General features: G+C 54.1%; 1 protein-coding gene across 3 annotated transcripts in view; it reads left to right on the plus strand.

Moving 5' to 3' along the window:
* Nucleotides 1-16,215, plus strand: part of POR (cytochrome p450 oxidoreductase) — a 76,600-nt gene that overhangs the window by 46,420 nt on the left and 13,965 nt on the right. For all 3 annotated transcript variants that reach the window (XM_079946349.1, XM_079946348.1, XM_079946350.1), the window contains one exon: nt 2,302-2,493. In XM_079946349.1, coding sequence (XP_079802475.1) covers nt 2,302-2,493 — 192 coding nt within the window. The remainder of the gene's footprint in view (nt 1-2,301; nt 2,494-16,215) is intronic.

Here is a 16,215-nt window from a genome sequence, read left to right on the forward strand (position 1 = left end):
ATGAAGCAAGGGAGAGAACCCTGCAGGTAACTAGAAGAGAGTCCAGGTAGCCGTATTAACATGTGCAAAGGCCCTGGGGCACGAGCAGGCCCGGAGGCTTGAGGAGTAGTAAGGAGGCCAGCGTGACCGTGACCGTGAAGTGTGAGGAAAGGGGAGAGCAGTGAGAATCGGGGTGGGAGTGGTACCCAGGGGCGAGATCGCATGGGACTAATCGAGCACGTTAAGGACGTTAGATTTTGTGCTGAGTATGATATGAAGTCATTTGAGGGTTTTGATGAGGGAGGTGACAGAGTCTGACTTTTTCAAAGCCTCCCTCTGGCTACTGTGTGGAGAGCAGCCCGTTAGGCACCTCTCGCAGGGTCGGGTGTGTGGGAAGGCCGCCAGGCAGCTCCCCTTGCTCTGCGCGCCGTCGCCTTAGACGCCTCCTCCAGGGCTGCGCTTTCTCCTCTGATTGCTGTGGTCGACTGCGCGCGTGTCAAGAAACAGTCATTTCGTTTGGTGGGCATCAGTCACCCCTCGGTAAAGTAAGGGGGCCGGGCGGCCTGAATCAGAAAGGTGGCCGGACAGGGAGCGGGCGGTCGTTGCTGCGATGTGAGGGGCGCCAGCTGGGGGCTCTCCGGAGTCAGCACATCAGCCCCGCCCGGAACCCCCAGGCTTCCAGGCGGGCTCTGAGATCATGTGGGACAGGTCCCCTCCCCTCTGCTTCTCCATGGCAGTAGGCTTGTGGGCCAGATGACAGTGCCACCGCCAGGGTTGGATAGAAAGATGTGACTAACATTGAATAAATATTCAGTGTGTTTATAAGTTAATGCTTAAATATAGACAGTACTCTCTGGGCACTAGAATTAAGATTGTCCTTTAACGTCAGATATCGCAAAAGGGTGTAAGCTGACATGACTCAGGAACTCAGCGTGAGGAAAGCCCCTCAGATTAATAACGAAGCCAAGAGCCAGGCTTGAGGGCCGTCCTGAATGGCCTGTTCCTGGCAGGTTGCACAGGTCAGCAGGACTGATGCCCAGCCCTCGGGTGACAGGGTGCTCTGCTGCAGGGCCCACCCTGTGGCTTCCTGGAGGCGGTGACAGCTAAGGGAAGTCAGATGTGAAGTAATCTCCCATTGCCCGAGTTGCAGAGCTGTGACTAAGGCATTCCTGACCGAGTCTGGAGCCTGGTTACAGTGAGAGCCACCCACTCGGTGACAGGGCACAATGCCAACTCCAGAGCTGAGCCCAGCCTCGGTGATAAGAGGCAGAAATGCAGAAATGCGCTGCTGGGGTTTTAGGTCCTCTCACCTCGGGTCTTTGTTGACTCATATCTACATACCCGCCAGGTTTCAGTGGTGGAAGGACCAGTTGAGCACCCTTCAACGGAGCTAAGTAGGTTGGTGTGCTGGGGTCCCAAAGACCACCCCCTGGCTCAGTGATTCACCAGGACTTGCAGAACTCAGAAAAGCTGTTTTACTCTCAGTCACGGTTTATTACGGCAGAGGGAAACAGACTGAAATCAGCAAAAGAAAGACTCCGTAGGACAGAGTCTAGCAGGAGCCAGGCAGAAGCTTCCAGTTGTCCTCTGCCCGTGGAGTCACGCGACGGTGCTTGATTCTCCCAGCAGCCTCGTGTGGAAGCCCACTTGAGCCTTGGTGTCCAGGTTTTTTATTGGGGGTCAGTCTTGGAGGCATCGGGCGCCCAAGTGCCTAAGCTTACCTCCTCAGTCTCCAGCACCCCAGAGGCGACACCAGTGTGATGTGACTCAGAGCCCCAGGTGCTCCCCTCAATCACATCATTAGCACAAGCTACGTGCATGACCCAAGGTCTCAGGCGTATGGAGACACTTTATCAGGCGGCACATTCCGTGGCCTCAGGGCTGATTTCCTTGGAGCCATCCAAGGGCCAGTCCTGAAGACCTTTGGAATGTGCAGGGTTGGGGGCATCCCAGGCCTGCCACACAGCTGGGGAAAGGGTTTGCTGTGAAGCGGCCCCTCTGTCGTGTGGAAGCAGTGCCTCTGCTGTGTCCTTGTGGGGCCGGAGAACGCTGGTACAGGGAGGCTGTGGCTTCCGTTCTCTGTTCGCAGGGGACCCAGTCCTAGTTCTAGCCGTAGGCTGCACCCAGGTGTGCCCAGGGCTGTGCAGGCACCGTGCAGGCCACGTGCTCTCTTAGTCCTGGTCCAAGGCTGCAGCTGCTGCCCCGAGGCTCTGCTAGTTGCTGCAGCCCTTGGGGCGTGAGCCCCAGACCAAAGCCTTCAGGGGGCTTCCCAGCAGGCCTCAGATGGACCCTGCTGACGGCTGTCGTTCTGTCTCCCAACAGTTTCTCGATCAACATGGGAGACTCCAGTGTGGAGGCTGGCGCCACCGCATCTGACGCGGTGGCTGAAGAAGTGTCCCTTTTCAGCACGACGGACATGATCATGTTTTCCCTCATTGTGGGTCTCCTGACATACTGGTTCCTCTTCAGGAAGAAGAAAGACGAAGTCCCCGAGTTCACCAGAATTCAGACCACGTGAGTGACTCGCTCAGGATCCCTCTAGAGCACATCTCTGCCATCCCAGCAGTGCCTGGGCAGGAGCGAGCCGGCTGAGAGCTGCAGGGTCTCTCGTACCGTGTTGGGCTGCGTCTTGGGTTTTGCCTTATTGATGGACTCTGCTTTGGAGCCACCTTCGTAATCCCTCATGTTTACACTGCACTTCACAGTGTTCAGGGTCCCTTGATACCTGTTTCTTATTCAGGCTTCACAGGAACCATTCTGAGTAGAAGGCACCTTGCACAGACAGGTAACCTGAGGCTCAGGGCATTAAAGGTCATCAGCGTAGGGCAAGGTGTGGGGAAGGGGCACAGAGCTTCCATGCCCCCTCTGGGGTGCCACCCTGCCAGCACCTCCATGTGTCCGGCAACCCCGAAACTCTCCAAACCCCATCCTTTTGGGGTTTTATGAAGGTTTTGTTATGTAGGCATAATTGATTAAATCATTGACCATTGGGGATTAATTCAGCCTCCAGGCCCTCTCCCCTCCCCGGAGGTCAGTAACCCTAAATGAAGGCTCTTGTGGGTGACGGTTATGATGTCACCTAGCCCTGGTCCTGCCGCAAGGCAGCTGCTTAGTCTTTGTGTCAGAAAGTGTCTCGTACCAAGCACTACGCCGGGCGCTACACGTATGCAAAGGTGGCCTTTACATTAAAGAGGCTGAGAAGTCAGGACATTGAAAGATACTTTTGAAAAATGGTTTGTGAAATGCTTTTGCGTGCATGATCTAATCAGGGCCTCTGCGACAGCAGTGCCCACTCGGTGCGGGGGGACGGCCTCATCGCTCATGATGGAGGGAGAGGCCAGGCAGCCGGGACACACTGGCTCTGGGGACTCCAAGAAGGAATTTCCCCTTGGAGGGATCGGGAAGGTGTGCTGCTGGAGGAGGGCCACACCCCGAGGCTTCGAGGACTTTGTCAGCAGAGGGCCAGAGGGAAGCTGGGAGGCTGGGCAGGTGAGCAGGGTCCAGCCTGTTCTCTCGGGGCTGGACAGGTCCATTCCTGGTGTGGCAAAGTAGTTTTGCTGAAGATATGGCACTCGCGATAAGGGGGCCAGCGTCCAGGGCCCAGTTTACAGTAGCCCTGCGTTTCCTTGTCTGTGGGATGGAGGTGTGTCCCCACCCCCATCCCCAAGCGAGGTTGAGCCGCAGGAGAGCATGGGGCCGCCAGCCTCCCCGTCCCCAAGATCTCTGGCCTTGCAAGATGGACTTGAAGCAGAACTCCTGGACTTGTATCTTGTGGATTCTAATTGTTTCTCCTTGCCAGGATGCTGAAGCAATATTTCCCTCTTCATAATCTTAAAATTTTAACCCTGTATGTTTAAATCCGCTTCTCATCCCTTATTATATCATGTTGAATACCCCATGGCCAGGGGTTCTACGTGTACACTGTACAGGGAAACTGTTATAGTGCAGTGGTTACGTTCTAGGCCCTGACACTGGGTAATGAAGGTTTGAGTCCTGACTCTACCATGTATTAGCCATATGACATTTGCCCTTAATATGACATTAATCTTTTGAAGTCTCAACTGTATCTTTTGAAGTGTCCTCAACTGTAAATTGGAGATAATAATAGAACTTACCTTGTAGGGTTGTAAAAATTAAACGGCATAAGCTGTCGTAGAGCTCTTTGCCCAGGTCCTGGAGCCCTCCAATGGTATGTATCTTATGGTGCGTGGGCTTCTCATTGCGGTGGCTTCTCTTGCTGCAGAGTACAGGCTCTAGGGCATGCAGGCTTCAGTAGTTGTGGCACGTGGGCTCAGTAGTTGTGGCTCACGAGCTTAGTTGCTCCACAGCACGTGGGATCTTCCCGGACCAGGGATCGAACCCGTGTCCCCTGCATTGGCAGGTGGATTCTTAACCACTGCGCCACCAGGGAAGTACCTATTCTTATTATTAATACCATATCCAGTCTTACAGGAGCCCTCCAAGAACACCATTATTACCCCATTTTGCAGAGGAGGAAACTGAGGCACTAGTGATTGAGGAGTTTGCCCGAGGCCACCTAACTCACAAGTAGCAGAGCTGCCTTTTGAACCCAGATCTACAAACTCCACACCCCCTGTTTTCCCTGCTTTGCCATGCTGCCTTCCGTCTCTTAAGAGTTAAGAGTAGTTAATATCCCTATTTCAAAGATGAGAAAACTGAGACTCAGAGTGGTCACTTAGCTGATACATCTGGGCCACCAGCTAGATGGTGGCCGCCACCTCCTGCTAGAAATCCCGCACTGTTGTCCCTGCCCACTTGTACTTTCAGTGAACACAGGTGGTTTTGGCCATGGCACGGTGCCTCCCTTACCCCAGCAGGTCAGTGGAGGGTGATTAGTGTGGGGACAGTACGCGCCCAGGGTTGTATCAGTTCTCACCACAACCCCCAGTGGCTTCTAGTTGGTCTTTTAAGGCCTTTTCAGGCCTTCACCACCTGGGATGGTGAGTCCAAACCTTGGGGCATGGATGTTTTTTAAAAACCAAGCCAATGGGAACAATTGTGTCTGAGCAGCAAGCATAGGACACACACCTGCAGCCCCCTGACCCTGAACTTACAGGTGCAGGGGATTCAGAAGGAGTCCCTGTGCTCACAAGTGAATCTCCCAGGCACGCTGGCCTCTGGGGCCCTCACCATCAGGCCGGATTTGGCTTCAGAACCTCAGGAGCCCAGGGAGGGCTTAGAGGGAGGTCAGTTCTGGAAGGCCTCCTGGGTTTTTTTCATAAACTATTTACTGAAGTACTGAAGTACATAACAGGCAGACATAAAAGTATACAGATCATAAGCACACAGTTTATTTGTCACAAAACGGATAGAATCATGTAAGAAAGGACCCCTCTTCCCCCTCCAATCCCACCACCCCCAGGTCACCCACTCTCCTGACTCCTCGTGACATAGACGAGTGTTGTCTGTGTCCCGGGATATGTAGTATTTGGCCATTCTTTCTGAGATTTCTCCATGTCGTGTGTAGTCGTAGTTCTCTCGTTCTCATTGTTGCATAATGTTCTGTTGTGGGAATAAACTGTAATTTATTCATTCCCATCATGATGGCCCTTTAGATTGCTTCCAGCCTAGGGCACTGTTACCAGCAGTCCTGCAGGGAACATCCTAGTACATGTGGATGTGGTTCCCGTGTGAATGTGGTTCCCATGTGGATGTAGCTCTGTTGGGTATGTGTTGGATGTGGAGTTGGGGGTCAGAGGGAAGGCTCATGTGCAGCTCTGTTAGACACAGCCAGTTTTCCAGCATCCAGTCCCACCCCCAGCATGTGGGGTTTCAGTTGCTGCCCATCCTCAGCAACACTTATTTTTGTCAATTAAAAACTTTTAGCCATTCTAGGGAATTCCCTGGTGGTCCAGTGCTTAGGACCCCATGCTTTCACTGTCAGGGGCCCAGGTTTGATCCCTGGTCAGGGAACTAAGATCGCACAAGCCGTGCAGTGCAGCCAAAAAAATTTTTTTTTTATTAAAATGAAATGAAATAAAATTTTAGCCATTCTAATGGGCATGTGGTGGTAATTGTTTTAACTGCATTTCTCTTATGTCCAGTGACCTTTTCATATGTTTATTGGCCACTGAGGTATCTTTTGTGACTTGGCCCATTTTTTTCCTGTCGGGCTATTGGCCTTCTTGTTGATTTGTTACAGTTCTTTATATATTCTAGATCTGAGTCCCCTGTTAGATATCTATGTATTGTCAATATCTTTCTGTATAGTTGCCTTTTTACTCTCTTCAGTGTCTTTTTGTGATCAGAAGTTGTTGCCTTAAACTGGCCCAGTTTGTCAACCTTTTGGTTGGCCTTCACCTTTATGGTTAATGCTCTGGTGTTCAGTTTAAGAACTGTTATCTTGTGGTCAGGAAGCTTTTCTTTTGTATTTTCTTCTAGCAGCTTCACTCATAGTTCTTATCCTTAGATCTGCCATCCAGCTGAAATTGATTTTGGTATCAGCAAATTGTCAAGGCGCTTCGAAAATCATTTTTTCCTGTGGTTATCCATCCACTTGACCCAGCACCATTTACTGAAAAGGGTTATTCTTTTCTCACTGCACTGAAGCATCCCTGAAGATATAAATCAGGTGCCTGTATAGCTGGGGGTTGATTTCTAGACTGCTTGTTCTGTTGATCTGTTTTCCGTCCTTTCGCCAACACCACATGTTCTGCTTTCTGTGGTTTTACAGCAACTCTTGACTTGGTCACTGGTAGTCCAGGTCCTCCAGCTTTGTTCTTCTCTTTTAAGATTCTCTTGGCTTTTTTGGGGCCCTGGGCATTTCCATATACCTTTAGAATCAGCTTGTCAAAGTCCACCAAAACAAACAAAAAAACCTTCTGGGATTTTAGTTGAGATTGGGTGGAATCTATAAATTAATTGGCATCTTCCAGTATTGAGCCTTCTAATCAGTGAACATGATTTTATCCCCCGGGGAGGTCTTTTGAATGGTTTATCATAGCAATTAAACACTGGTTAAAGAGGAGCAGTCACGAGCAGCGCATTCTCTTAATCATAATCATTTTAAAAGTCGCTCTTTCATCTCTCCTCCCACTGGCCCCTCAGGCTTCGCTCAGCGTGTACCTCTGGGCAGAGCAGTGGGGCCAGGGCAGCTCCTGATGGAAGGGAGCCCGGGGGGATGGCGGCTCCCAGAGGAGTCTGAAGCTCAGGGAGCCTCTCTGTGGCCCGAGGCGCATTGTTCGTGCCTGTAATGCAACACCCTTCTGGCTGGGTGGGAATTTGCTTCTATTTCTGTCTCCCGTAATGCAGAGGGAGCATCCCATTCCTGTCTGGGTCCCTGGCTCTGTGCAGGGCCTGTCGGAGCGAAGATACTCAGAGAAAGGCCGTTGAATTAGTAAATGCTAAACCAGCACGTGCGTCTGCCTCTAAGGCAAGCTGGCTCGCGGTCTGGGTGTGGCTCATGGTAAAATTTGTTTAATTTTTAAATTAGAACATTGAAAACCCTGGCAATTCCACATAAAAGTCACTTATAGCTTCATTTGGAAAAAAAAAACAAAACAGAGGACCTGACCCCACGGAGCCCACCGTGACACTTGCCAGCAGGGGCTGAGGCTGAGCGGGGCCGCCCTTCTAGATGGGGCCTGCACCACAGCCTGTGCCCCCCAGCCAGCCCTAGCTGCCGTCCTCGGCTCTGCTCACAGCCCCCCGCCCCCCTGCAGTCTGCTTCACTTGCAGCGCCTGAGTGCTTTAAAGGAGAACAGAGCTTTTTATCATGAAACGCTGCAAGCAAACACCAAAGCTGGAGCATAGGAGAGGGAACTCCTGCACCTGTCACCCAGTTTCAACAACTGTCCGCTCCTGGCCAGTCTTGCTTCCTTCCCCTTCCCCACTGTTGCTGGATTATCTTAAACCAAGCATATAATTTCATAATTAATCCTATAATTCATATGAATTATGAATAAAGAAATCATGATTTCATAGGAAATTGGAAATATTTCCTATGAAATTATGTGGAAATATGAACTATGAGAATATTTCAGTCCTCTCAAATGCAGAGACTCCCCTTTTTAAACCTCCCACCCCTGTAAGTTCGCAGCATGTCTCCCACCCCTGTAAGTTCGCAGCATGTCTCAGTACCATTGGATACTCAGCCGGCATTGTTCGTAGCTCCCTGAGTGACTGATCAATTTTTTTTAACCTTTTTTTTTTTTTTTAATTCAGGATCTAAACCCACACATTGCAATTGACTACCGAATCTTTTAAGTCTCTCTTTCGGAGGTCAGGTCTATTGAGGTGTAATTTACATGCAGTAAAAGTCACCCTTTTAAAGTGTACAGTTTGATGCGTCCTGACAGGTGTGTGCGGTTGTGTAACCAGTGTTGCAGTCAAGGTACAGGACACTCCACACCCCAGAAAGCGCCCCCCCCTCCACTGCCCAGGTCCCATTGCAGTCGCCACCCCCCTGCCCCACCTCTGGCAACCACCAATCTGATTTTTGTCCCTGTAGTTTTGCCTTTTCCAGACTGTCATGCATACGGGGTTATGTCGTCACAGCCTCTGGTGCCAGGCTGCTTCCCCTTAACATAATGTCAGGTCTCTCTCAGTCCGTGGGCTTCCTTCCATCCCTGTGATTCCCTCGCGGCATTTTCATTGAAGAACCCAGATCCTTTGTTTCCCACAGTTTCCCACAGTCTAGAATTTTGCTGCCTGCATCCCACTGGGGGTTGCTTCTGAGAAGCCACAAAAGAGCTCATCTTCCTCCGTGACCTTCGTTTGACGGCCTGCTCTTGCCAGAAAGGCCGGGAAAGCCAGGAGTCAAGGCTACCTGCATCATCTCTATCCATCTTTATCTCCTTTTTCCACACCCAGCTCAGGGCCACTCTTTCTAGAGATGGGTCCTTGGCTCTGCCGAGCACGACGATAGAAACATCAATGGGTTTTACAGAGAGAAGAGCGCAAGGAAAGGCCCCTGTGGCCGTGGAGGGTGGACAGTGCCCGAAGTGTCCTGCATCCGTGGAAACGGTGAGGCTGTGGGCTCAGGACATTCACGCCGCCCTGCAAGCACAGGCGTGGGTTTTCTGATGCCACCTGACCACCAAGGGACCTCTCCTGTCCCTTGATGAGACTGGGGTAGTTTTGCTGTTCTAGCCAGTGCCCGAAATCTTGACCGTGGCCTGTCTGGGAAGGTGATGCAGAGCCGAGTGTCATCGGACCTTCTGACCTCTCTGGGCATCACCAGGGCACTTGGTGCTGGCGGCTCCCTCTCTGGGCCAGACACCAGGGCACAGGGACGTGCGGCATCCTCGGGGGCTCACATGCAGTTGGGGCGCGTGAGGATGGTACAGTGACGATGCTCGAACAGCCCAGGGCGCCACCGGGGAGGGGGCTATGTCAGGACGGAGGTGCCCCCCAAGCTGAGTCTGGGAGGCTGAGTAGGAAGCTGGGCCAGGGCTGCGTGTGCAGAAGCCCAGGGCAAGGAAAGCAGGGCCTGCTCTGGGAAGGGCGCGTCTTGGTAGAGCCTGGGTGTAAGTCGCCAAGGGAGTCAGGGGTCATGAAGGGAACTGAGAGGCCAGAGGATGGATCTACAGGGCCTTGGGGTTTTATCTGACCCTCGTGGGGAGCCGACGGGAGGGCTGGTGCCAGGGCAGCCCTGAGACCAGCCATTCCTGAATGCAGCTTGGAGTGGATTGGAGGAAGGTCGTCGGGAGGCGTTGGCGCTGACCAGGGCCCGCGGTACAGGCGACAGGCAGGGCACGGAGAGCAGCCGTGCCAGTGGCCCAGAGAGAGGATGTGTGCTGGGGCTTTCTAACACTTTAATTCTTGCATCCCTGTTTTACAAGAGGCAGAGCCGATTCGGGGGGAGGTGAGTAACTTACCCAGGGCTGAGAAGGAATAAGCCCCAGGGCAGGACTTCACTCCCCAGGCCGTGGCCGCCACTCCTGCTAGCCCCCTGCCCCGGCCCTGTCGTCACCGCCCCTCCCACCCCACTCTCCTTTCAGGGCCACTTTGTCTGTGACTAGAGCCACGTCATCCCAGTGTCAGAGGCTGTGGCTTTTCCTCTGTCTTGGACAGGCTGGATGACCCTGAGCAGTTTCTTGGGCCTCGGTCTCTGCACAGTAGCACTAGCCCTACCTGGCACCCAACTGGCCCAAGAGAGGGCAGGCCACCCGGGCCACGGCATGTTGTGGAGTCCCGACAGGCACGGTGGTGAATACGTGTTGAAGGCTGTGTGGGTAGGGGCTCCACCAGGGGAACAGCAGCCCCCTCGAGCCTTGGAGCACCCTAAGTGACAGGGAGGAGGCTCCCTGGGAAGGGCAGTGAAGTGTGAACAGGGCTGCTGTGTCCCGCATCCCGACTGATGAGGTGGCCAGGGGAGGTGCAGCCTTGCTCCGCACAGTGGGAACAGATGCAAAGCTGCGGGGGCCCTGGGCGTTCACAGGCTTGGAGTTGCTGCTTCAGCCCTGAGCCTCACTCCCCTCCGCTGTCAAATGGGGTAGAATCCTTTGCCACTTCACAGGGTGGGGACAATTAAATGAAGTAAAATGAAAAGTATACAGGAGGTACTCAGTAAGTCGTAGTTCCTGTTCCCTTTTTTGTCTTTGACCAGTGGCCTCACACCTGCTTCAAGCTCCCACCTGTCCTCACTGCCTTCCGTTGGCGCTGGTCCCCGTTCCTGGCCCCGTCCGTGGAGAGAGCTGCGGTTTTTTGTTTAAGCTCCAGCGAACTACTTTGTCTTCACCAAAGGCAGCTCTTCCAAACCATTAGCTTTCTGCCACGAGGCTCCGGGCTGGCTCTGCCCCGGTCCAGCCGCCTGCTCAGCTCTCGTCCCCTCTCCTGTTGTGCTGCGCTGGGGACCAGAGAACTTGTTGCCACACGCTAGGCTCTGGAAGGGAGCCGTTAAAAAGCAGCTGGCCTGTGTGTTGCCAAGGGCAGGGGGATGTCTCAGAAGTCAGTTCCGCTCTGCAGAAAATTTAAATTTCAGAGTAACCCTTACGAGCCCTGCCTGGGACTGGAAACAAAATGAATCGTGCTGGGCCATCGTGGTTCATCTCTGTCCAAGTGACTCAGTGCTTTTGTCCAGCCTCCCTCTCGCTTCCCCACCCGGCGGGCTGCAGTTGACTTCCAAAGCCTGAACCAGAGACACGCCTGCTCCCAATGTGGGAGCCGAGAGCCCTAATTGGAACCACTTGTGCTCCATGCTGGAGCGTCGTGGTCCCTGGGCTCCGCGCCTGGGTCGGCTGCGGCCTCTCCTGATGGGCCGTTTGTACTTGGACGCCTTCGAAGGGGGCTCCTCACTTGCAAACGTCTCAGCAGCGAATGCGGTGCCCACCTTGCTGGGCATTCCCCGCGCTGCGCGACAGGAGGCCGAGACGTGCTGGTTCCACAGCACGCTCTGCCCCCAGGTGACTGGACCCAGCATCGTAGGCTCTGCTACCCACAGTCCTTCTGTAGGGAGGGAGGTGGGAACCAGGTCTAACTTACTATGATCCTGAGGCGCCCCGGCAGCAGGCTCGCTGCGCTCCCTCTATGGGGAAACAGCCCTGCCATAGCAACCTGCACCACCGCCTTCCAGTGTCCAGAGGAGCTTTGTTCCGCCTGCACGACTCACTTTTTTTTTTTAATGGGAAAGGGGGAGGATGTGGGGAGAAAGGGCTCTGATATAAACAGTTACCAAGGAGATCCGAGCCGGGGTTGGAGAGGTTTCCTCCTTCCCTCGGTCCATACAGAAGGAGGAGGGGTGTGTGCCAGACGCAGGGGCTCACGGGAGGTTCCAGCCCAGAGTCCTGGTTCCTCCCTGCTGGAGCCGCCAGACGCAGCAGCTCTCCCAGGCTGCGGGGACCGAGGCAGGCAAGGGCTCAGCAGGGCTTCCGAGAGGACCAGGGTGTCCGGGAGGATGTTCAGTGTCTGCGGGCCAGTCTGCCCGCTGCCAGCACTGGTAGAGAATGGACAGAGCCCGACTCGCTAGCTGCTGGCTCCCCGTCCGTTTCCAGGAGAGCAGCAAGCTTCCTTTTCCCTTCAGTCCAGAGTTGAGAGTAAGAAACCATGGGGTGCGCGTACTCATCTCTGCAGGACGAGCCCATCCTGAGAAGGTCAGTTCCAGACAGTGTCCGGGCAGATGGTGTGGATGCCCGCGGGCACCCCTACTCAGTGTGGATGGAACTTCTTCCCCGGGCAGGGATGCCTGGAGGCACGAGGAGGGCGCTGTGTAGAGTTGACCGCAGACTCGGGGGCAGTCCCAGGGGGCTCACCCAGGCACGGCCACCCTGGCTCCTTCGGTCCTGGTTTGCAGGCTGCATTTCTCTGCTTCCAGAGGAAGGGGTTTAGACCGGAAACCAGAAAGGCCCCCATCACCCACTCCTCGGCCTGTGAAAGATGGGGTTCCGAGTGCAGATCCCGGCATGAAGCTGTCAGGAGGGGTGAAGCCAGCCGAGGGCGCCCAGGTGTGGACCTGCTCGGGCCCCGGCAGCCGGGCGTCACGGTGGGCAGCGGCGGAACCCGCCTGGTGTAACCGGTGGGAACGTGGGGAACTGCTCCGCGCCGGGCAGTGACTAGAGGCACGGACAGTGTCTTTCCCCGCCTCCACGCGTTTCCCTTTTCCCTCATGGGGCTGTGGGCGTGATCCTCCTTTTCCCCGTGGGCCGAAGCTAATGACGGGACCAGTGCTGCCTTCAGAAGTGCATGCCCTTCTCAGGAGCACTCTTCCCCTGGGGGCGGGGGGCCCTAGCACCTCCTGCCCGCCCTCTGACACCCCCAGTGAGACCTGCGTGGAGGGCCCCCCCCCGCCCTTGCTGCCGGCCTGGATCGTCCGCCCCGTGCAGCTGCGTGGGCGCCCCCCAGACCTCCTCCCCAGAGCTCAGCTCCCACCCGCTGCTTGGGTCTCATCCAGCAGCCCCTCAGCTGCCGGCTGCCACGGCTTTCCCTCCTGGGAGCCGTTTTCCTCTCTGAGAATAGAGCCCAGCTCTTCCGCAAGGCCTTTCCTGGGTTCTTCGGCCGCAGTGCCTGCTGCCTCAGAAACCCCGTGGCATGGCGTCCGCTCCGTCCATTTGGCCTTCGCACACCTCACCCTGTTGAAATCACAGAGTGACCCAGACAGCTTTCTTCTGCCCTCCGTATCCTCGAGAGCTAAACAAGTTCCAGGTGCTGAGTGCGACCATGGGGTGACTGCAGACGCCGAGACGCAGTGTTTTCCATAGAGGAACCTGAGGCCTCAAGAGGCCCGACTTGTCCAGTCACAGGCCCATTTGGTGGCAGAACCAGAATTTGAACCCAAGTCTCTGCTCCTGGTGTGTGGCCCCTCCCCTTCCTCCGTGATTCTCCCGGGCTCTTTCTCCAGCCTGGCGATGGGCCCTTGGAAGGTGGAGGCTGCCTCATTTAGTCTCATGCCCTCGGCACCGCCCAGTGCACACGTCACCGGAGATGGAGAAAGGGCAACCGGGCGCTCCCTGGGCGGTGCAGGTCCCTCTGGTCCCTTTCTTCAGCAAGGCCCCAAATCTGCTCAGATGTAGCTTCTGAGGAAACCTCTGCCCTTTGAGAAAAGAGAGCTTTTCTACTGACGTCAGACCCTCTCAGGTGGACAGGGGAGCCTCCAAAGGCCTCCAGGCCGCCTCAGCCAACCTTCTGTTGGGCAGAGACTCAGGACTGACCGCCCGAGAAGCCCATACAACGTCGTGTGCTGAGTGCCGGGCACCGTGCTGACTGCAAAGAGTTACACAGATAGCTCCCCCCAGATTGTGAAACCCAGGCCTCAAGTTGAGCAATGAGAATACGCTGAGACAAGCGCCTGGATGGAGTTCCTGAAGACGTACCGAAGACGGTGACAAACAACCTTATGTCTGAGCGGCAGGGAAAGGTGCTCTGGAGAGGAGCTTAGGCCGAGTGTCTTCAGGGATAAGCAGGGGTCGGTGGCAAAGGGTTAGAAGAAGGACACTCTAGGCCACGGCGTGGTGGGTCCAAGGGCACAATGGAACCAGGGAGCGGCGGGCTGGTCACTGTGGCCAGAGCATTTGGAAGGTGGAGGGGGGTGGGCCCCTTTCTCTTACTTAGAATAGCTTCTCTGATGTGGGTTCTACCCAGGGTGTAGCTCTTCTAGTCATCCTCACCAGAGCCTTCAAAATTAACCCATCTATATCCACTGGCACAGCGTTTCTTAAAATAGCAAGTAATTTGTATCTTCTTAGTACAAAAGCCTTACATTTTCATTGTAGGAAAGAAAAGAGTGGAGGAGTTGGGAATAGAAATTAGCAAGAAAAAGAAACAAAAAACTCATAATTGCTCAACCTGAGGACAGAACAGCTCTTAACACGTCAGCACCTACCCTTCTGTACCTTGCTTTTACACAAAAATGGGATTGTGTCACCTGTGTTACTTTGTAGCCTGCCTTTCCCATTTGACAAGAACATCAGGTGATGGTCTGTGCTGTTCGGTACAGAGCAGCGTGTGTCACAAGGCACTAGGCTGTTCAACCTCTCCCCTGTCTTCAGACGTCTGAATGTGTATTTGAATATAAAATGTATTTTTAATTATAAAAGTAACAGAAAACAAGAATTTGGAAAATTAGGGAAACCCTCTCACCTGTTATCCTTACACTCCCGTGTCCTCTGTCTTAAGATGCTGGTGTGTTTCTCTTCAGGCCACTTTTCTATGAACAACTAATCATGTGCATTCCACTTCTAAGGACACAGATTCTGCTTTTCCTAGAAGAGGGCAATTGTGAGGGAAGATGCATTGGTTACCTTGCTGGCTTGTTTCTCGCTTGGCTTTGCGTCGTCTGAATTTCTCCTGGAGCATCTGCTGTGGCCCGTCCACACGTGGAGAACTGGCAACGGTCAAGAAATTGACGAAGAAGAGTTCCATATAAGTGAATATTCCAAAACTCAAGCCTGGCCCCTTTTAGGTGTCAACTGAATGCATTTACTTTGTTTTCATTTTTTTAATTGAGGTGAAATTCACACCCCTTAAAATTCACGGCTTTCACCATTTTACAGTGTATAATTCAGTGGCTTTTAGTACAGTCATCCTGTTGTACAGGCATACCACTGCCTAATTCAAAACCTTTCATCACCCCAAAGGGAAACACTGTCACTCCCCACCCCCTCCCCCCAGCCCCTGGCACCACTAGTCCACCTCCCGTCACTATGGGTTTGCCTATTCCAGACGTTTCCTATAAATGGAAATTGCATTTAGTTTTGACCTGCTTTCTTTCTCATGATTTTTCATCAGAAACATTTGTCTAGGTTGCTGGTATTTAACCATCAGTTTAGATTTACATCTGATTTTATGTTTAGTGGGTAATATATTCTCATGACTCAGAATTCAAAGCTACTCAGTGGTGGAATTCGCGTCATCGTGCGCCTTGCTTCCTTTCCTGATGGTGTGTCTTGGTGAGCACGCCGTGTTAGTGCTCAGACAGACAGACAGACAAGGTTGTAGGTTGTGTTGTAGTTCAGTCTGCACACAGCTAGAGGGTTAGTGAAGACGTGGCCATTCGCGGCTGGGCGCGGGCAGAAGTTGGACATGTGGCCAAGATGCTAGACACAAGACCCCTTTGAAGTGCAGGTTGGAGCTGGGCGTGGGAAGATGGAGCTGGGCATGGGAAGATGGAGCTGGGCTTGGGAAGATGGAGCTGGGCGTGGGAAGATGGAGCTGGGCGTGGGAAGATGGGGCCAGGCCTGAGGGCCTCTGCTCATTCGTGCTCCTGCCCTGGCCCTGCTGAGGTTAGGGATGGGCCGGCCCGGGGATGCCGGGATAAATGGGGAGTCGGGGATGGCCTGCTCTGGGTTCCTGTGCAGCTGGGCCCTTGCTGGGTGGGAAAGCCTGGGTGGCCAGCCCCCCGCTGCCTCCCTGCTGCCCCTTGTGGGGCTGTTGCACCGAAGGGACCTCGGGACGGAGGAGGGAGGCTGGAGTGGCCAACCCGGGCACCGGGCCTCACCTTTCCCTGCTGCCTACTGTGATGTTATTTAATGCTAAGACCCTGAAAATAGCATTAGTCCTGCACCTACTAACCTAGTGAAAAACCCAGCAGGGGCTTAGACATGAAACTTCTGATACCCTTATGTTTACAAAATACCTGTCTGAACAGCTTTGCAGGGGCATCCTTAAAAGAAACCTTCAGGGCTTCCCTGGTGGCACAGTGGTTGAGAGTCCACCTGCCGATGCAGGGGACACGGGTTCGTGCCCCGGTCCGGGAAGATCCCACATGCCGCGGAGCGGCTGGGCCCGTGAGCCATGGCCGCTGAGCCTGCGCGTCCGGAGCCTGTGCTCCGCAACGGGAGA

The sequence above is a fragment of the Stenella coeruleoalba genome (assembly GCF_951394435.1).
Source record: "Stenella coeruleoalba genome assembly, chromosome: 15".
Taxonomy (NCBI): domain Eukaryota; kingdom Metazoa; phylum Chordata; class Mammalia; order Artiodactyla; family Delphinidae; genus Stenella; species Stenella coeruleoalba.